Below are 21425 nucleotides of genomic sequence, written 5' to 3' on the forward strand. Positions count from 1 at the left end.
CCACTAGCAGCAGGTGCTTGGGCTGTCCCAGGTGCATGCCGGTCAGCACGTACTGCCCGGGGTTGGTGACGCTATCGCGAACGAGGAAGTCTCCATCGGCTCGAAGCAGTTTCTCTGCCGCCCGACGGCTCATCCGGCCGTGGTACCAGGGCTCCTGCCGCAGCTGTTCCTCTGTGGGGGCGATGGGAGCGCGGCGGGTGGGGGGGCTGGGCCACTGGTCCTCCAAGGCAGGGGGCGCCGCCCCCACCGAGCACTCGTGGAGCTTCAGGGCGTCCTCGAAGGGGCCTGCAGGGCGCAGGACAGGAGAGCTGGGGAGGTAGGCGGGTCTGGGCGGTGGACTCCTGCCGGGCAAGGGCCTGGGGGCAGGCGGAGCCCTGAGCTGGGCAGGGCCGGGCCTGGGAGGGTCACCTCACGCTCCCTCCTCAAGTTACCACGACACTGACACCTGCCGTAAAGTAGCCCTGCACTGAGCTCAGCCCGCGCTGGGCGCCTGCTCACGGAGAACCCAGGCGCTTGGCCCAGAGTCTCACGGCCTCAACTGATTATTCAGTACTTTCTGTCCGATTTTGTAAGTATATGCAAATAATGTACTTACCACTAACGCCAAAGATGAAGAAATGGAACATTTTTACCAACTGCTGCAGTCTGAAATTGACCATTCAATCAAGATGCATCGATAATTACTGGTGATTGGAATGCGAAAGTTGGAAACAGAATTATCAGTAATTGGAAAATACGGCCATGGTGATAGAAGTGACACCCGAGAATGGTGGCCGGCGCCAGATGGAATACACAGGGATCAGATCGACTCCATCTGTGCAGAGAAACCATGGGGAAGCTCAGTGCCCGGTGAGACAAGGCCGGGAACTGACTGGAACAGACCATCAGCTGCTGTAAGCAGCCTCAAGTTGAAGCTGAACAAGTCCATGAGAGCCCAAGTACAGCCTTGACTATATGCCTGACCTTAGAGGCCATCTCAAGAACAGATGTGGCACTCTGCATACTCATGACTGAAGACCAGATGACTTGTGGGATGACACCAAGGACATCATCCATGAAGGAAACAAACTGTCCTTGAAGAGAGAAGGAAGGAGGCTCAGGTGTCAAGGGAGGCAGAGCCGTGTGGAGATGGCGTCCTCGGGTGTGTCTGAGCCCCAGCTGTGTGCTCTGTCAGCTTCACACAGGTACGGACGGGGGGCACAGCCGCCCTCACGCGCACCCGATGTCCTGGAGGAGCTTCCGTCCTGAAGGACTCCTGAACCACAGGCAGGGACACATTCTTGGTCCTTGGCTCACAACGCAGACAGGGACATGTTCCTGGTCGTTGGCTCAAGACAGCAGGGGCAGCAGCTGCTGTGTGTGGGTCCAGAGATCCGGCAAGGCAAGGAGAAGAAAAAACTCTGGCCAAGATGCCCGCACAAGCCCAGTTCTCTGCCTTCTCCAGCCTGGAGCAGCCGGGTTCCAGGTCGGCAGCCCCTGCACGGAGCTTCCGGGGCGTGCACCGTCGGACCAGGCTGCGGCTGAGCGGGAGCCACTGTGCCGCGCATTCCCGGGCTGTGTCTGCGTGCAGCCAGCGGGGCTGGGCGGGCCCACCTGCAGCAGCTTCTGGGTCAGACAGACACCTCAGCAGCCTGGCCCGAGGCACTGCACGGCTCTCCTAGCGCCAAGGTCCCTGGGGCACTGGGTGTGGCTGGCCCTCCGTCCCAAAGACGATGGGGTAGCAGCTGCCCAGAAAGGGAGCCGGCCCTGCCTCGGCTGTCAGGCCGCGCTTCCAGGCCCGCTGGCTCATCTGACACACGCGTGGGCCTGGAGGCCCCTTGCTGCCCTCATGCTCACTCATCAAGCACAGTGTCCCCCTCTTTTGCCCAGGCCAAGCTGCCTGGAGAAGCAGCCATGGGGAGACAGAAGGCCCCAGCTATCGTCTGGTGCGGGAGACCTTGAGTGGTCCTATGGGGGAGAAGAGCGGCCAGGAGGCAGCTGCGTTCAAGCAGAGACACTGGCCAGTTCACCAAGAGGGAACTTGTGGGTGTTCGTGGGAAGAGAGGTTCCGGCTCCACCCAGAGCCCAGGACACGATCCTTTGAGGCTCTCTCCGTTAGGAGAACCTGAGAGCCTTACCTCTGGCGGGACCTGGGAGGGCCAGGCAGGTCGTTCTCATGGACCGCTTGGAAAATGCTGTTAGCCTTGAGAGTGTGGGATGTTCATGACTAAAACCCACAGAGTCCCCCCGGAAAAAGAGGGGGAGGAAAAAAGACCAAAATAGGTATCAGAAGAGACCCTGAAACTTGCTCTTGAGTGGAAGAGAGTGGCTAAGGGAAATGGAAGAAATGAGGAACAGATTTCAAAGAGCAGCTCAGAAAACAAAGTCCATTGTTACAGTGAAAGGTACAAAGACCTGGAGTTAGAAAACCAAGTGGGAGGAACGCTGAGGTTTGTGAAGCTAAAAGAACTGAAGGAAACTTTCCAGCCCCAAGTTGCAACATTGAAGGATTCTACGGGCAAAGTATAGAGCAATGCAGGAAGCATTGGGTGAAGATGGAAAGACACACAGCCACTGTAGCAGAGAGAACTGGCCCGCGTTCATCCATTTCAGCAGGCGGCATATGACCGGGAACCAATGGTGTTGGAGGAAGAAGTCCAACCTGCACTGAACAAATTGGCAAAAAAACAAGGCTCCAGGAATTGACCGGACCAATAAGGAGCATCATGATAAACAGAGAAGAGACTGAAGGTGCCGAGGACTTTATTTTACCTGTTTCCATGATCAGCACCCACGGGAGCAGCAGTCAAGAGATCAAACGGTGTGTTGTGCTTGGCTAATGTGCCGCAGAAGACCTCTTTAAAGTGGTAGAAAGCAAAGGTGGCACTTGGATGACTAAGGTGCACCTGACCGAAGCCATGGTATTTTCAGTTGCCTCAAATGCATTGAGAAGCTCACAGTGAGTAGAGAAGACTGAGAAGGGACTGGTGCTTTTGAATCACGGTGTCGGTGAAGAACACTGAACGCACCGGGAAGTGCCCAGAGAACAAAGCTGTCTTCCAAGGGCGCCAGGATGCTCTTGAGGAGCAAGGACGGTGAGACTTTGTCACGTGCTTTGGACATGCTCTCAGGAGGGGCCAGTCCTTGGAGAAGGACATCATGCTTAGAAAAGTGGAGGGTCGGCAAACAAGAGGCAGGCCCTCGGCACGGCCTGACACTAGCAGCCGCTGGGGATGGGGCAGCAGCGGGCAGTGTTCGGTTCTGCTGTACCCGGCGTGGCTGCGGCTCAGAGCCGACCCGAGGGCACCTGACAGGCCAGCAGTGCAGCATCTTACATGCAGCTGTCTCTCTTGGCATGCTACACTGGCTTCCTCTCAGGGTTCCTGTCTCTTCCTCCATGTTCCTGTCTTACCACGTTGGCCAGGACCCTAGTACAATGCTACGTACTCGTGGTAGTGGGCATCTTTCTTGTTTCCGACTCGTAACAGAAAGGCTTTCCATGTTTTACCACTCCCATTACATTTGCTGCAGGTTTCTGACATCCTGAGGAGGCCCCCCCGGCTCCTCCTCTCTGAGCCTCAGCCCGTGTTTGTGATGGGGGTGTGGGGGACAGATTTGCTGGAGGCAGGGACATCATCCTTCAGACACTGTGAGTGACAGACACAACCCCTGCCCTGCCCTTTGCTCTCTGGGAGCTGAGTCTAGTTCGGGCCCCTGGACGCTCGCCCAGCTCCTGATCCTGAAGGTGCGTCCTCTGGAACCTCCCTCCAGTGGTGCAGGTGAGGCGGATCAGCCTCCAGCACCCACAGACATGTGGCCAGCTCTAGCCAATCAACACAGTCGTCTTACCCTCCTGCCCAAAGAACTGTTCCGGGGTGAGCACATGACCAGGCTGAGCGAATCAGAGGCAACCCCAGGGTTTTTAATGGAGACTGGCAACAACTGTTGTGGCGCAGTGCCTAAGACATCTGCCTGCTAACCAGAAGCCTGGTGGTTCAAACCCACCAGCCACTCCTCAGAAGGAAGACTGGCCAATCTACTTCCACAGAGACATCACCTCAGAAACCAAAGAGGGGTCGCTGTGAGTCCAAATCGACTCAATGGCAGTGAGTTTGGGGGGTTTTTTTGTTTGCTTTTTGGCAAGGGGTAGCCTCTCTCAGCTGGGTTTGGTCAACTGAGGTCACCAGGCCATCTCATCACCCAAGGAGGCACCCTGCCTTGGAAGGAATCTTACACCCTGAGCCCCTTGTTCACCCCCCAAGGAATGGAGCTTATCTCTGCTCCTTGTGTGGGGCCACACACTTGTGCCTGGTACCTACTGGGTGCTGGATAACTATTAATGCATGTTATAATCGTGTTCATACCACGTTTTCATGGTAGTAGTAATATTGTACTGCTAGAATGCATGTCGTTGTCATGTTAATATTAGCTTAGGTAACAGAAGAACTTGGTGTCAATGGGGTGTCTTGAGGGAGGGAGGTGGCCCCTGCGGGCCAGCATGGAGTCAACACACCCACAGCAGAGGAGGATGGCATCAATGTGTGAAATGAGGAGAGTGGTTTAGACACTTCAGACGAGGAAGGACAGGCACCCCATCAGGCGGGGGCGTCCCCCAGGGAAAGGAGGAACAGTTCTGCCATCAGACTAGGCTCGCCCACTGTGCAATGGGCAGCGTGAGGGGAGCTGCTTCGGGAGCTCTGGCCAGCATAAGCGCCGTGGCCAGCATAAGCGCCGTAGCCAGCGAGCGTCAAGGCGTGGACAGGCTGCCCCATCGCACAGGGGTCTCCGGGAGCAGCCTGCGCCGCCATCAGATGGCACAGCCGCTCCTGTCAGATGCCCCACTCGTAGAGCAGAGCCCAGGCCACCGTCAGACGGGGCCCCTCCATCCGGTGAGTCCCAAGGGCAGAAGGTGGAACCTCCCCATCAGATGGCATCCCCCAGAGAGAAGCGGGCTGTGCCGCCATCAGACCTCAGAGTCGCATGGGGGGGTCTTCTCTGTCAGACTGACCACTCTTTGGGCGCAAACCCCGATCTCCCCACCAAGACAGGCCACCCCCTCAGTGGGCCCCCCACCCCTCCAGCTGGCCTCCCCCACATACGCATGTCAAACAGGTCCTTCTGGGGGCTGTCCTCAGGCTGCGGGGGCACTGTCTCCTCCTGCTCCGGGGCGTCCAGACCCTGCGTGTTGACGTACAGGTGGTCCTCGTAGTCTCGGGGGCCCCGGCTGTCTGCTTGCACGTAGCCGTCCCCTGGCTGGGCTGGTGGGGCGCAGAGAGGGGTGTAGGATGAGCTGCAGGGAGCCAAGGTAAGGGGCCCTAGATGTGAGGGCACAGTGGGGTGGGCATCTACCTGGACCCCTCCCCACACTCGTCTCCCTGCCAGGCACACAGCCACCGTCCTCCCCAGGACAACGTGCCCCACGTGCACAGCCCTGGGTTACATGTCTTATGAAGGGTAAAACCTGCAAAAGCTCCCAGCCAGGAACACCGTGGATGAGCAGGGCAGGGGTGGCCACCCACCCCAACCCAAATCCCAGGGCCAGATCTCCCCCATTTTCAAAAGAAGCCAAGAATCTGCTTTTTGTGCTAGATCCCCGCATTTAACAGACCGCAGCAGTAGCCGGCCCCTCCCCGGGCCCTGTGATCCGCAGGCCGCACAGGGGAGTCTTGCTTCTGTCTGGGCCCCTTTCAGGCTCAGCTTGCTCATTCCTGAATCTGTTTTCAAGGTGTGCTATGCTTCCATTCCCATGATTCAAAAGCCACAACTACAGGCACGGGTCACAGTCTCCCAGGAACCTCGTCCAGGTTCTGCCGTGGCCGGGCCAGTGGCCTCCGAGCGACGGGGAGGCTCTACTCAGCCTCCCAGCACAGCCTCCCACCCTGTCAGATGCTTAGGTGGAGGAGCGACAGCAAGCAGTGGTGCTGGGGTAGGTTCCTGTCCGTTTCTCTCGAGTGGACAGGCAAGCGTCCTCCCTGGCTGGGAAGGGTATCTGTCTTGTCTTTCTCTCTGTGCTGTGTGTTCATGGTCTTAACTACATGCTGGGGCCAAAGGCAGCTCCAGGGCCTCGCAGTTTGCAATCCCTGCTTTATATACATGCTGGCATTACCTCACAGACGCCTAGGTTCAAATCCTCGGTCTGTCCTCTGTGCCTGGGCAAGCTAGTCACCCGCCTGTGCCTCAGGCTCTCCAGCTGGAGAATGGGCAGAGGGAGAGGAGCTCCCTCATGAAGCTGGGGTGAGGATGAAAGTCGTAGACTGCAAGAGTGCTGGCACTGGCCCAGCCTCAGCAGGTGGGTGACGGGCAGAGGGGTGTCAGCCCGGATTCCAGTCTGCCCAGAAGGGCACAGATTCGCCCTCCCTTGAGTGGTCCTGGCTGAGCTGGGGGAGTCCTGGGTGGGAGAGAAGGTGCTTCACGGGGCGGATGGGTGGTAGGAGAGTCCCTGCACGTTGGAGCTGAGGCACTGATGTACTGGTAGGAGTTCTGGGCCAGATACATGGGGAAGGCGGGCCAAGAAGGTATTTAGGGGCAGAGCAGCCCATACTGCAAAGAAAAAGCAAGGGGCCTGACCACAGCAGCTCCAGGTGGCCCAGTGGGCGCACAGCGACACGCCTGCCCTGTAGTTTGACCCACAGGCACCAGGAACCGCCGAGGGCTCTGCCGCTCAGCAGAGAAACACCCACGTTATTTGGGAAGATCTGAAAAAAGCCAGCACAGATGCTAGCGACGCTGAGGAAGCAGGCGGCCAGCACTGGTGGGCGAGGTGTCGTGAGTGAGGGCCACATTCCGTGAGCTGGCAACTCAAGGCTCAGACGCCACTCGTGGGCACAGGAGGCCAGCCCCATGCCTGTGTATAACGGGAGCTAGAAAGATGCCAAATGCTTGTGGGTGGGGGTTCAGTGAGTAAACAAACTCTGGGGGGGATTCTCCACAGCCACTCAGGAGCACACACCGACTTAGAAAGAACCCAAAACTGGGGGCAGGAGCCAGGCAAGAACCAGATGGTCCCCACGGCATGCGCATGACAGAATAGCTTCTCTGGGCATCAATTTGTAAAACGTGGGAAAGAAGGCACCACATATGCCTCAATAATTTGATTATGGCCATGATAAGGGCCACTCAGGAAAACAGCAAGAACAAGACACAACTTTGTCGGGTGATCAAGAGGGCTTCCCTGAGGAGGCAGCACTTGGGCTGGGCTCTGATATGTGAGTAGGAGTTGCCTGGGGTTGGGGTGAGCTCCCCAAGGTGGGGGTTAGGGCCAAAAGGGATTTTAAACTTCTCTCTCTCTCTGTCTGTCTCTGTGTTTCCCTCTCTTTAAGGAGCCCAAAGGTGCAATGAATCTAGGAAAAGTATGAATCTACGAAAGTTGGAAGTTGTTAAAAATGAAATAGAGCATATAAAGATCAATACATCCCAGGCATTAGTAAGCTGAAATGGACTGGTTTTGGCCATTTGGAATCAGACAATCACATGATCTACTATGCCAGGAGTGACAAATTGAAGAGAAATGACATGGCATTCATCATCAAAAAGAATGTTTCAAGATCTATCCTGAAGTACAATGCTGACAGTGACAGAGTAAGATCCTATGCCTACAGGAAGACCAGTTAAAATTAGTGTCACTCAAAGTCATGCACCAACCACTAGAACCAAAGATGAAGAAACTGAAGCTTTTTAGCAGCTTCTGCAGTCTGAACTTGACCAAACATGCATTTAAGATGTATTGATAATTATTGGTGATAGGAATGGGAAAATTGGAAACAAAGACGAGTCATCACTAGCTGAAAGATACGGCCTTGCTGATCGGTACGATGCTGGAGATCGCGTGATGGAATTATGCAAGACCAATGACTCACTCACTGCAGATACCTTTTTTCAACAATGTAAACAGTGGCTGCACATGTGAACCTCGCCAGAGGGAACACACAGAAATCATACACAGACTTCATTTATGGAAAGAGGCGATGGAGAAGCTCAGCACCATCAGAACAAGGCCAGGAGCTGACTGGGGAACAGACCATCTGCTGCATATATGCAAGTTCAAGTTGAAGCTGAAGACAGTTAAAACAAGCCCATGAGAACCTAAATGTGACCTTGACAATATCCCACTTGAACTTAGAGACCATCTGAAGAACAGAGTTGATGTATGTGACACCAATGACCGAAGACCAGATAAGTTGTGGGATGACATCAAGGACATCCTCCGTGAAGAAAGCAGAGGGTCATTACAAAGACAGGAAGGAAGAGCGGACGAAAATGGGTGTCGGAGAGAGTCTGAAACTTGGTCTTCAATGGAGAGTAGCTAAAGCAAATGGAAGGAATGATGAAATAAAAGAACTGAACGGAAGATTTGAGAGGGTGCCTCGAGAAGACAAAGTAAAATGTTTCAATGAAATGTGCAAAGACCTGGAGCTAGAAAACCAACAGGCAAGGACACACTCAGCAGTTCTCAAGCTGAAAGAACTGAAGGAAAATTCAAGCCTTGATTTGCAGTACTGAAGGATTCTATGGGCAAAAGATTGAGCAATCCGGGAAGCATCAAAAGGAGATGGAAGGAATACACAGTCACTGTACCAAAAAGTTCAACCATTTCCGGACGGAGCAGAGGGTCAAGGACTGATGGCCCTGAAGGGAAGTCCAGGCTGCACTGAAGGGTCAGCACAAAACTCAAAGCCAAGGCCAAACTCACTGCAGAGCCGACCCGACTCCGAGCAGCCCTCCTCGGGTCGCCGAGGCAGTATCTCTATGGAAGTAGATTGCCCGACCTTCCATCCAAGTAGTGGCTGGTGGGTTTGAACCTCCAGCCTTCTGGTTAGCAGTCAAGTGCCTTAGACACTATGCCACCAGAGCTCCCAGTGGAAAACTACCAAAAAAAAAAAAAAAATCCAAATTCACTGCTGTCGACTCAATTTCGACTCCTAGCAACCCTTCCTTGGGTGTCTGAGGCAGTATCACTACAGAGTAGGTTGCCCAACCTTCCTTCCGAGGTGCCAGGAATTGATGGAATATTTACTGAGATGTTTCAACAAATGGATGCAGCATTTGGAGGTGCTCACTCATTGATGCCAAGAGATTTGGAAGACAGCTGCTTGGCCAGCCAACTACAGAAGATCCACATACACACCGATTCCAAAGAAAGGTGGTCCCACAGAATGTGGCCATTATCAAACAATACCATTAATATCACACATGTGTTGATTTTTACTGAAGACAATTTGAAAATGTTTGCAGCATTATCTTGACAGGGAACTTCCAGAAATGCAAGCTGGATTCAGGAGAGGACACGGAACGTGGAACATCATTGCTGATGTCAGATGGATCTTGGCTGACAGCAGAGAGTACCAGAAAGTGTTTACCTGGGTTTTATTGACTATGCAAAGGCATTTGACTGTGTGGATCATAACAAATTATGGGTAATATTGAGAAGAATGGGAACACTTAATTGTGCTCATGAGGAACACATAGACCAGGGGGCTGTCGTTCGAACAGAACAAGGAGCTGCATAGGTTAAAATTGGGAGGGGTGTGCGCCAGGGTTGTATCCTTTCCCCACACTTATTCAATCTGTATGCTGGGCAGAGAATCCGAGAAGCTGGACTGTGTGAAGAACACGGATCAGGGCTGGAGGGAGACTCATTAACAACCTGTGATATGCTGACGACACAACCTTGCTTGCTGGAAGTGAGGAGGACTTGAAGCACTTACTGATGAAGACTGATGACTACAGTCGGCAGTATGGATTACACCTCAACATGAAAATAACAGAAATCCTCACAGCTGGACCAATAAGCAACCTTGTGACAAATGGAGGAAAGATTGAGGTTTTCAGGGGTTTCCCTTTACTTGGATCCACAATCAATGCCCATGGAAGCTGCAATCAAGAAATCAGATGGTGCACTGCCCTGGGCAGATCTGCTGCAAAAGACCTCTTTAAAGTGCTGACGAGCAAAGGTGTCACTTGAAGACCAAGGTGACCCTAACCCACTCCATGGTATTTTCAGGCACCTCACACACATGTGAAAGCTGGACAATGACTAGGGAAGACTAAAAGAGAACTGATACATTTGAATTGTGTTGGTGAAGAATGCTGAAAGGACCACGGCCCGCCAGAAGAACGAACAGATTGTCCTGAAGGAAGTGCAACCGGAATGCTCTTTGGAGGCGAGAATGGCCAGACTTGGTCTCACCTCCTTTGGTCATGCTGTCAGAAGGGGCCAGTCCCTGAAGAAGAACCTCATGCTTGGTAGGGTGGAGGGTCGGCGAAAGAGGGGAAGGCCCTCAACAACATGGGCTGACACAGTGGCGGTAACCATGGGCTTGGGTAGAGCAAGGATCGTGAGGCTGGCATAGGTCCAGGCAGTGTTTCGTTCTGCTGTACGTTGTACACGGGGGGTCATGCTGAGTCAGAGATGATGGGACAGCACCTAATCACAACAGCCGTGCTGTGATTAAGCACTTGTCTGCTAACAAGAGGGTTGGAGGTTCAAACCCACCAGCTGCTCTGCCGAAAAGAACTTTGCAATGTGCTCCTGTGTGGGTTATCCACCACTGCCATGGGGTCCATTCTGACTCACAGCAGCCCAACAGAACAGAGTCCAACTGCCCCATAGGGTTTCCAGGGCTATCAATCTTTACTGAAGCACACTGCCTCATCTTTCTCCCAGAGAGTGGCTGGTGGGTTCGACCAGCCAACCTTTTGGTTAGGAGCTGAATGCCTTAACCACTCTACCACCTGAGCTCCTCCCATAAAGATTATAGCCCAGGAAACCCTGTGGGGCAGTGCTACCTTATCCCGTGAGTCTGAATCAACTCAGTGGCACACAACACACTGCTGTTTTTAACTCTGTATAACACTGTGTACGCTGTGTAACCGTGTGTAACACGGAGACCCGACGCATCTCCAGTCCAAGCCACCTAACGACAACAACAATGTAACGTTAAGCTCCTGGATGTGAAACTCAATTGTTCTGTTAAAACAAAAGAGGCAGGTGGAGGATGGGCCTCGGAGGGTCCCCCCACCATGGAACGAGTAGGGACATCCTGGGCAGGCGCCCACTGAAGTCCGGGCACCAGATCAGGACATCCCCAACTTCTGGCACCGTCATCTGTCATGCAAACACCTGGAAACCACCCACATGTGCACAAGTCGGGGAGGGCAGGTTATGGGCCTCCACATAGCGGGTGGTAAAGGTGGGGGACTCTGGCGTGTTCTGATGGGGGAGGGACGTCAAGATGGATGGCCAAGTGCAGGAGCCCCAAGGTGGAGGGTGCACAGCACACCACGTCTGTGTGAAAATGGGGTATGTTACCGTATCTTGACATTAGCTTGACTGTGCTGGGAAACTGGAAAAGAACTGGGAAACCTCTAGTCGCTAACTGGTGGCTTGTGCAGGGATGTGTGTGGCGGACGGGCACAGGGATGAGAAAGGCATGTTTACTGAGTGCCTGTTTGGACTCTGTGGTTTGAACCATGGAAACAGATGATCTATCTTCAAAAGTGCAAATACAGTCATCCTGTGGGGGGAGGGTGAAAGGACACAGAGGGGAGGGCAGTGGGCAGCTGGGGCCAGGATAGCAGGGAACAGCCTACCTGAACCTGAGGGTCCCAGGTCCCACAGCAGGCCGCGGGCGTCTCTTCGAGGAGGAGATGTGCCCTGAACAAGAGGAGTGTGGGGACCCCTTGGGATGTGCAAACTCTTCTTCCCCAGCCCAGCACCCCAGTCTCCCACCTGCACCTCCTGCATGTCTGGAGACATGGAGACAGACAGGAGCTCAGCCCTCGGCCCTCCCCGGCTCCCAGGTCCTCACTGCTCCTCTCCCTCCAGAAGACGGTCCCCACCCTCCTGCCACTTCGCACACACTGTTCCCTCTGCCTGGATGCCCTTTCCCACCCTCCTCTCCGGGGCAACTTCTGTTCACCCATCGAGAGCCATCCCAAACAATGCCTCCCCAGGGAAGCCCTCCTGACCACCCAACAAAATCACTGTCCTGCATGTGGCCCTTGACCCTCCTTGAGACTCATCACCTCCCAACCAGGTGTGACTTTAATGGTTTACTCAGTGTCTAAGGTGAGAATCACTGCTGAAAAGCTCATGCAGTCTAAAAGGTCTGATCTGGCAGGAGGCCAAGCAGAGAGCCAGCACCAACCTGTGCCACCTTTGTGGGCGGATGGAAGGATGAGAGGGTGGCTGGGTGGCGGGTGTGTTGGTGAATGGACTGATGTTCAGTGGGAGTGTGGGCAGATGGGTGGATGAGAGGGTGGCTGGGTGGGTGGGGGCAGACAGCAGATGCGTGGATGGTGGATGGATAGGTGGGGGGGTGAGTGGGGGGGATGGGCGGGTGGGTGGATGGATGGGCAGGTGGACGGATGGATGGATGGGCAGGTGGATGGATGGATGGATGGACGGACGGATGGATGGATGGGAAGGTGGATGGACGGACGCCCAGGTGGATGGATGGATGGGGCAACACGAGACCCTCTGGGCTGAGAGGAATGACAGGCACAGAAGAGCCAGAGTAACCTGAAAGGCCAGCCCCTGATGCAGCCCCTGCGCCCCCAGCGTCGGGGAACTGACCTGGCCCAGGGTGTTCCGAGCGCAGGGCTGCGGCAGAGCCAGCCTCGAGTCCACCAGCCCTCCCAGGGGCGGCTCCTTCCCGGGGACGCTGTTGTAGTAATTGTGCTCCAGGGCCTCCTCATCCCCCCAGGCCGAGTCCTCTAGCCCGGTCAGCCTGGTGGGGGGAGGGAGCGACAGACAGCCATGTGTGGAGCCCAGGAAGGGCTCACGGGAGCAGAACACACTGCAGAGCCGCCTGAGGCAAAGCTTCATGCAGCGGATCGAGCCAGACCCAAGGGGACTCTGGGAAGGAAAACTGGGTTCAAACCCCAGCCTTCCTGTCCCAGAGCCCGGGGCTCAGCAGGAAACACAACGCCGCTCAGGGCTGTGGTACAGACCGCTGCAGGTCCTCTCAAAGGCTGGCGTCTGCCCTTCCCGTCCTGGCCACGGCTGGAGCCTGAGCTGTGTCCCAGAGCCCGGACCTCGCGGGGCCGCTGGAACCCCACCAGCAACCTACCCAGCAGGCCCCCGTGCAGTGGGGAGCCGATGGAACAGTGGGAGCAACCTGCCCCGTCAGCTGGGAGCTGGACACAGAGATTACGGTTGGGCACACGGCGGAGCACAGCTCAGCTGAGAGAAGGCAGGCAGCTGCCGGTGGGAACAGTCTGCCAGTCCTGGGACTTGAGAAACGGCACACGTGGCGGGCAATTCTGTCATGTGCAGCTCGCCTTTGCATCACAGGGGTGTGTCTCGTACATGCAATGGTTAATAATACAGTGGTCGGGAGCAGGGGCGGCAGAGCGCCGGTACACTTTTAAACCCTAACCCTTTGGGGTGGTTGGGAAAACATCCAAACACATTTGGCCACATCTGACAGTTCTATGAAATTTCAGTGTCTATCAATAAAGGCGTGTTGGCCGGGGCCGCTCTCGCTCGCCTGGGCAGCATCTGGGCGGTCTTTTGCTGAGCCTGTGACAGAGTCTGGTTCGCAGAGCTGACGGGATCTATCGTTTGGCTCTTCGTGACCCGGTGCCCGGTGGAGGCTGAGGACACAGTGGCGGCAGCTGCAGACTCCGCGGGAGGCAGGCGCGAGCTTACAGGAGCTGGGCACTGGGCGCTCACCTGCACCCCAGCAGGCAGGGCCTGGCATTTCATGGTTGCACAGATGAGGAAACCGATTGAGTGATGAGCCCAGGGACCCATGGAGAGAGGGCACAAAGCTGAAATTCCAACCCAGGCGTGGAGGAGAGAGCCAGGCGGGCCTGACAGGCCCAGGATGGGTAGGGTGTGAGCTCACCTCTCCGGGGGCACGACCACCTTGGGGGGGCTGTGCAGGTACTGCTTGAAACGCAGCTCAAAAGCCTGGCCCACAGTGCTGATGACGCTCTGAGCGAGGCCGCCGCAACACTCCAGGATGTGACAAGCTGTGGACATTCATCACACAGTGTCAGCAGGGCTGCCAGCCCCAGGCGCCCACCCGGCCTCCCACGGCAGCCTCACCTCTCTGGTTGATGGGGTCCTTAGCAACGTAGGCCACGTAATCCGTCATGTCCTGGGAGACAGGAGCCAGCAGGGCCCGTTCAGGCCGTCCCATCCATGACCTCCCGATCGCCCACCCAAGCCACGCAGCGGAGAAAGGGCTGAGCAGACTCCAGGCGAGTGGGTCTCAGGGCTGGCAGTCCCACCACCCACCACCCTGGCCTTACCGTGTCACCACCGGATGCAAAGGAGATGGACTGCATGTGGTGGCTAGCGATGGTCTGTGTGTGAAGACACGGAGACACACATGGTCATAGGCCTGGGGCCTGGGGGCCCCCGCAGCTGGGCAGGTGCACAGGGGGCAGGGGCAGGGGCACCGGGGTGGGGCAGGCCAGGGATGTCACAAGTGCAGGTAGGTCCGGGATCCACCAGGACGACTGAGAGTCCAGCTGGGCTCAGACCCTGCCTGTGCTCCCCCAGTAGGGACAAGGCCAAGGTCATACAGTAGATGTGAGTAGACGAAGCACCCTCACAGGCAGACACCCTCATACGCAAGCACACAGACACACAGCACCTCTGGCACACGGACACACCAATCTGTACCCTCCCTACAACCGGTCCACAGTCCGCCGCCACCAAGCTGACCGCACTCACAGGGACTCCACATGTCGGGGCCGAACCAAGCTCCGCAGGGCGTGCGGGGGCTGATTCTCTGGGGACAGATCACCAGGCCTCTCCTCCGAGCACCTCTGGTGGCCTCCAACCTCCATTCTTCCCCTTAGCAGCCGAGCCTGTGAACCGTTCTCACCTTCCAGGGCCTGCCCAGTCACCCACACTCAGGCAGCAAGATCCTCACACAACCACACACACACACACTCACACCCAGCCTCAGTAACGCAGAGGCTGAAGGGGCTGGCCCTCTCATGCAGACACACGCTCTCACACCTCCCCAAGCAGCCAACGGGCCTGCAGAACTGTGAGTAGAAGACCCGGACTACTCACTACCGCCCAGCAGTCGACTCCCCCTTCAGTGAGCTTACATGCATGTTCATTTGCATGCTTGTTTGCATGGCCCCACCTCCGTACCCACCCCGCCTGTTTACAAGCTCGCAGGTCCTGGGCCAGGCTGGACCGAACCCTGCGCCAGGTGCCTCCGCCCTGTGTCCCCCAGGGAGCGTCCTCGCCTCCGCCCCCGCACAGGGGACCCTCAAGTCTCTGCTTTTGCCTGCCCGGACCAGCACTGAAGACCCAGCCCTGCCACTGCAACGCGGGCCGAGGCTCCGCCTTTCTCACAGGTTCCAGCCTCCCAAAGTGGGGGGGGGGGCTCAGATGGGCCTGAGACAGGGGGCCGGGGAGGGGAAGCCCCCCACCCACCCACCCCCGGCCCCAGGAGGGGCGGGGCCCGGAGGTGGGGCGGGGCCACGGAGGGGCGGGGCCCGGAGGTGGGGCGGAGCCCGGGGAAGGCCGGCCTCACCTGGCGTGTGGCGGGCACCGAGAGGTTGAGCCCATCAATGGAGATGTTGACTGCGATGCTCATGCCGGCAAAGCGCAAGTTGCTCTTGCCCAGGATGGAGGCCAGAGCCTTGTTGGGGGCCTGGAGGGTAGGGAACAAAGCCGACTACAGCGTGGGATGCGGGCTTGAGCACTGGCGAGGCTGGGGCAAGGGCCACCTGCCTACAACGCAGCCCACCAACCACACGCCCAGCCACTCGCCCTCACCCACCTTCTTCTTCCAGGAGCCCCGGACACCGGGCACAGCCTCATGCAGGCGATTGATGGCTTCCCTGCATCAGAGAGGGAGCAGGGGTCAGAGAGCTCCAAGGGGACAAGCCAGGGAAGGGCTGTGGAGGGCAGGGGCCTTAGAGGTGGGGAACCCAGAGGTCATGAGAACTCAGAGAAGATGGAAGGAGTCACGGGGGGCGGGGGGGAGTTCAGAGAGGATGAGGGGTAAGAGAAGGGTTAGGGCAGAGGGAACAGCAGGGAAGAGAGAGTGCCATGGGGTTGAGAAGGAGCACAGGGATATCCAGAGAAGGGCCAAGGGGCTCACTCAACTCCCACTGCCATCGAACTGATTCCAACTCATAGCCACCCACGTTGGGTTTCCAAGGCTGTAATCTTTGCAGTAGCAGACTGCCTCATCTTTCTTTCAGTGAGCGCCTGGAGGGTTTGAACTACTAACATTTTGGTTAGCAGCCAAATGCCTTAACCTCTGCTCTACCAGAGCTTGAGAAAAGGAGCTACTACCATGGGTTCGGGAGCTCTGGTGGCGTAGTGCCTAAGGCACTTGACTGCTAACCAGAAAGCTGGCGGTTCAAATTCACCAGCCACTCCTCGGAAGGAAGACGGGGCAATCTACTTCCGTAGTGACACTGCCTTGGAAACCCAAGGAGGGGTCGCTATGAATCGGATCTGACTCGACCGCCCATAACAACAACTATGGGTTCAGCCCAAAAAAAAAAAAGATCTGTTGAATCCCTACCTCTTAGCACCTGCAAATGTGACCTTGTTTAGAGGTAGGAACTTTGCAGATATAGTTAGTTTGATTAAAATTCCATCGTACTGAAGTAAGGTGGGTCCTAATCTAACCACAGCCTTCAGTATGGACTCCAGCTCAACAGAAAGAAAACAAAACCTCACAACTGGACAAGAGCACCGTGCACTCAGAGCACAGGTTCCAGCGACCAGACGCTGCACGGCTCGCCAAGCCCCACCCATGCAGGGCCCTCCCTGCTTCTCCACAGACGAGGAAGCAAGTTCACAGAGCTCAATGGTCACAACAGCAGCATCACGATAAGTGGAGAAAAGATGGAAGTTGTCAAAGATTTCCTATCACTTGGATCCACAGTCAACACCCATGGAAGCAGCGGTCAAGAAATCAGACAACATATTGCGCTGGGCAAATCTGCTGCAAAAGACTTCTTTCAAGTGCTGAAGAGCAAAGATGTCGCTTTAAAGTCTAAGGTGCGCCTGACCCCAGCCGTGGTGTTTTCAATCGCCTGATAGTGCATGTGAAGGCTGGACACTGAATAAGGAATATTAAGGAGTTGATGCCTTTGAGTTGTGGTGCTGGCGAAGAGTAATGAAAGTACCGTGGCCCGCCAGAAGAACTAACACATCTCTCCTGGAGGAAGTGCAGCCAAACGCTCCTGGGAAGCGAGAATGGCCAGACTTCATCTCACCTACTTTGGTCATGTGGTCAGAGGGCCCAGTCCTTGGAACAGATCATGCTTGGTAAGGCAGAGGGTTAGATAAAAAGGGGAAGGCCCTCAATGAGATGGTGACACAGTGGCTGCAATGACGGGCTCAGGTACAGCAAGGACTGTGAGCATGGCACAGGACCGGGCATGGTTTTGTTCTGTTGCACCCGGGGTCGCTGTGAGTCGGAGCTGACTAACGGCACCTACCAACAGCACAACAGTCCGGTGGTCAGCACCGGTGTCTATAAAACCAGTTGCGGTCAAGCCGATTCTCTGTGGTGACCCACGTGTATCCGAGTATCCCCATGCTCCACACGCGGTCAATGGCTAACTTTCTGCAAGGAGATCACCCAGCCTTGCCTCTGAACCATCGCCAGGTGAATGTGAACCTCTGACCTTTCAGTTAGCAACCATGTGCACTCTCCAGGGACTCCTACAATCACCATACCGAAAAAAATCATGGCCATCCAGTTGATTTGCATTCATAGCAGCCCAACAGGACAGAATGGAACTGCCTCACAGGATTTCCAAGGCTGTAAATCTTTACAGAAGCAGACTGCCTCATCTTTCTCCCAGGGAGTAATGGGCGGATTCGAACCACAACCTTTTGGTTAGCAGCCAAGTGCTTCACCCACTGTGCCAGCAGAGCTCCTCCTGGGTATGTACTCAAGAGAAATGGAAACATGCCCACAGAAACTTGTGCACACGTGTTCATAGTGGGACTATTGATCATCGCCAGAAGTGGGGGTAACAAATGTTCACCAGTGGACAGATGGATACACAGAACGTGGGCCGTCCACACGATGGGAACTATGAGCCGTAGAAAGGGTAGACACTGGTGAGAGCTGCCACACAGGCGGACCCTCAGAACACCCTGCTTAGTAAAAGAAGCCGTGGAGGCCGCGGAGTGTCATCCTGCCTCGGGAAGTATCCGGAAGAGCAAATCCAGAGACAGAGCAGAGGGGGCCCAGGGGCTGAGGGAGAGGAATGGACAATGGCAGGCAGTGGGTATGGGGTTTCCTTTGGGGAATGACATCGTTCTGGAACTAGGGATGGAGGTGTTGGTTGCACAACTCTGTGAAGGTACTATAAACCACTGAATTGTACACTTTAAATGAGTGACTTGTATGGCTTATGAATTATATCTCAAATAGCTGTTTCTGCGTAGTGCCTAAGATACTTGACTGCTAACCAGAAGGCTGGTGATTCAAACCCATCAGCCACTCCTCAGAAGGAAGATTGGGCAATCTATTTCTGTAGAGATATGATCTTAGAACCAAAGAGGGATTGCTATGAGTCAAATCGACTCAACAACAGTGAGGTTCTTCTTTTTTCTTTTTTTTTTTTTTTAGTTTTATACTGAACGGGATAAATCCATTTTATTTATAGAAAACAATGCTGGTCCTTCCTCTAAACCATGGTTGTCCACAGCTGTGTGACCTGATCCAGGCAGCTCCAAGCACCGTGAGGACAACGTCCCTTCTCCAGGCCAAAGACAAGGGAGGACAAGGGAGATGCTGCCCCTGTCTGCTGGGGCTCCCAGGTCCCACCAAGCCCTAATGTGAGCCACAAGAAGGGACATCCTGCAGCTCCCAGTCCCCAGGACATGTTCTGGACTGTTCACAAACACCTGTCATGTCATCTGTTCCATATCCTGCAAGGGCCAAGCTCTTACCCCAATTTGCTGGAAAACCCAAGGTCTGGAGAGTAGACAGGGACTGAGCCAAGACTCAGGCACTGTCCGCTAGCCTTGGGTCTCTTTTAACCTTGGGTAGCACCACTCCCTAAACTGGGAAAGGAGTTGTCACTGAGTCAGGCATCATTGGATTCTGACCACTGTTGGATCCCACTTCTGCCACCCCTTGCAAAACCTCACATTAGCCTTACTCGCCTGGCAGAACTGCGCCTTGAACTCCCAGCAGTCCATCCCTCCCACACCCACAACTCAGAGGCTCACCTGGTAACCTGGGTGCGAGTGTTAAAATCCAGGGAGCGCATGGAACGGAGGACTTCAATGCAGCCCATGTACTAAACAGAAAAGAAAACAAAGCATTAGAATATGGACACTAAGCACCAGACAGAAGAACCCATCTGGGAACTTAGAATCGAATCCAGAGGCTCACTCTCCCTCTGCTCTCACTGCCCCCTGAGCTCCAGTCCTTCTCTGTCCCTGGACAATTAACAGCCTTGCTGCCTCAGGGCCTTTGAACCTCCTGCTCCCACTGCTGTTCCCTTACTCCTGCTGTTTGTAAGACTGGCACCTTTCTCATCTTGAGGGCTCACCATAAACATCACCTGCTTGAAGATGCCTTCCCTGACTCTCAGTAGGTTTCCTCTGTTACTCTGCTTCACAGAAACCTGGTTATTTCCTCCCACCATCGTGTCTGCTTCTTGCGTACTGTGTTATCTTTCTCCTCCTCTAGAGCACAAGTCCACAAGGGCAGAGATGGTGAGGATTTGTTGACATCTGTTTCCCCAGGACCAGCACAGGGTCTGGCATGTGCTAAGTGTTTGTCAGATACTCATTAAAGGGCTAAAAGTTTGCAAATCCTTGGCCTAGACCTGTGCTATCTCAGAGTAGCCACTAGTCATAGTCGTTATTTAAATGTCACTTTTTTCTTTTTAAATTTTATTTGTGTTGTTGTTGAGAATATCCACAGCCAAACATACACCAATTCAACAGCATCCACAGGTACAATTTGGGGAAATGGATTAATTCTTCAAGTTGTGCAGCTATTCTCACCCTCTTTTCTGACATGAACTCACTACCCCCTAAGGTTCCTATCTAATCTTTCCAGTTGCTGTTGTCCGTTTGATCCCAAATAAATAAAAAGAACTCAAAGAAGACATTTTTACTAGTTGAGCTAAGCTATTGTTTGGTTTTAAGAACACTTCAAGGAATATTTTTGGTTTAAGTTTTAAAGATTATCTCAGAGTAATAGTTTCAGGAGTTCATCAAGCCCCTATGGCTCCAGAAAGTCTAGAGTCCATGAGAATTTGAAATTATTTTCTGCATTTCCCCCCTTTTGATCAGCACTCATCTCTGGAATCTTTGATCAAAATGTTCAGTAATGGTTGTTGTTATGTGCCGTCGAGTCAAACCCGACTCATAGCGACCCCTCCTTGGGTTTCTGAGGCAGTATCACTACGGAAGTAGATTGCCCCATCTTCTTTCCAAGGAGTGGATGGTGGATTTGAACTGCCAGCCTTCTGGTTAGCAGTCAAGTGCCTTAGCCACCATGCTACCAGAGCTCCCTCAGTAATGGTAGCCAGGCTCTATCCACTTTGGGTCTCATGGCAAAGGAGGCATTTGTTCATAGAGGCAATCAGCCACACAGTCAATATCCACCTTATATTCCTGACGCTCCTTCTTCCTCTCTTGCTCTAGGTGAATAGAGACAAATTGTCTTGCCTGGAATGGCTGCTTTAAGCTTTTATGACCCCAGGCAGTATGGAAAGAACTGGGAAGTAGAACAGAAGCACTAAACAGATTATTAGGCTGGTGAACTGGGCTATCCCATGAAATCATGACCCTAACCTCCAAACCAAGGACCCAAAGCCCATGAGGTGTTTGACGGTACATAAGCAGACTCAGTAGCTACTCTTTTTCATGCTTTGCTTTTTTCTCATTGTTGTAACATTATCTATCATAAACTTCTGTCAGTTCAACTTTTCACAGGTGTACAACTCATTGATGGCAGTCACAGTGGTGGGCTGTACTACCCAACCCACAGCAATGAGATTTTTCCATCACTGTTAATGCCCTTTCCCCCTTCCTCTCACCACTGGTAACCAATGATAATAAACTTGGGTCTGTATACATTTGCATATTGTTTTTGTATGCAACTGAGTTCATACAATATTGATCCTTTTGTGATTGCCTCATTTCACTCAGCATAATGTCTTCAAGCTCCATCCATCCTGCAGCATGCATCAAGAAGACTTCATTCCTTCTGCTGGACGACTGGTATTCCATTGTATCTCTGGACCACATTTTCAATTGTCTGTTCATCTGCTAAGGGAGACAAACTTGTCTGTTGGTCTGTCCTGCTGCGTTGATGTGTTGCTGTGAGTCTTGAGGCTGTGCCCCCAGCGGGATGCACATGGTGCACAGGTATCAGTGTGGCTTTCAGACTGAGACAGACTAGGAAGAAGGAAAAGGCCATCCACTTCTCAAAGAATTGGCCAGGGAAAACCTTATGAATAGCAGAGAAACA

The 21425-nt window shown here is 54.3% G+C and overlaps 1 protein-coding gene across 1 annotated transcript in view; it reads right to left on the bottom strand.

The window, feature by feature from the left end:
- SHC2 (SHC adaptor protein 2) overlaps positions 1-19587 on the bottom strand; it is a 22610-nt gene extending 3023 nt beyond the window's left edge. The window contains 11 exon segments of the mRNA XM_007954580.1: positions 5-285; positions 5079-5237; positions 11569-11632; positions 12554-12707; positions 13830-13956; positions 14033-14084; positions 14239-14292; positions 15486-15605; positions 15735-15795; positions 19166-19236; positions 19492-19587. Of these exon segments, the coding sequence (XP_007952771.1) occupies positions 5-285; positions 5079-5237; positions 11569-11632; positions 12554-12707; positions 13830-13956; positions 14033-14084; positions 14239-14292; positions 15486-15605; positions 15735-15795; positions 19166-19236; positions 19492-19587 (1239 nt within the window).
- Positions 19588-21425: the final 1838 nt, after the last annotated feature.

This window comes from Orycteropus afer, unplaced genomic scaffold (genome assembly GCF_000298275.1).
Source record: "Orycteropus afer afer isolate SDZICR_OR568_19922 unplaced genomic scaffold, OryAfe1.0 scaffold00466, whole genome shotgun sequence".
Classification (NCBI taxonomy): Eukaryota; Metazoa; Chordata; class Mammalia; order Tubulidentata; family Orycteropodidae; genus Orycteropus; species Orycteropus afer.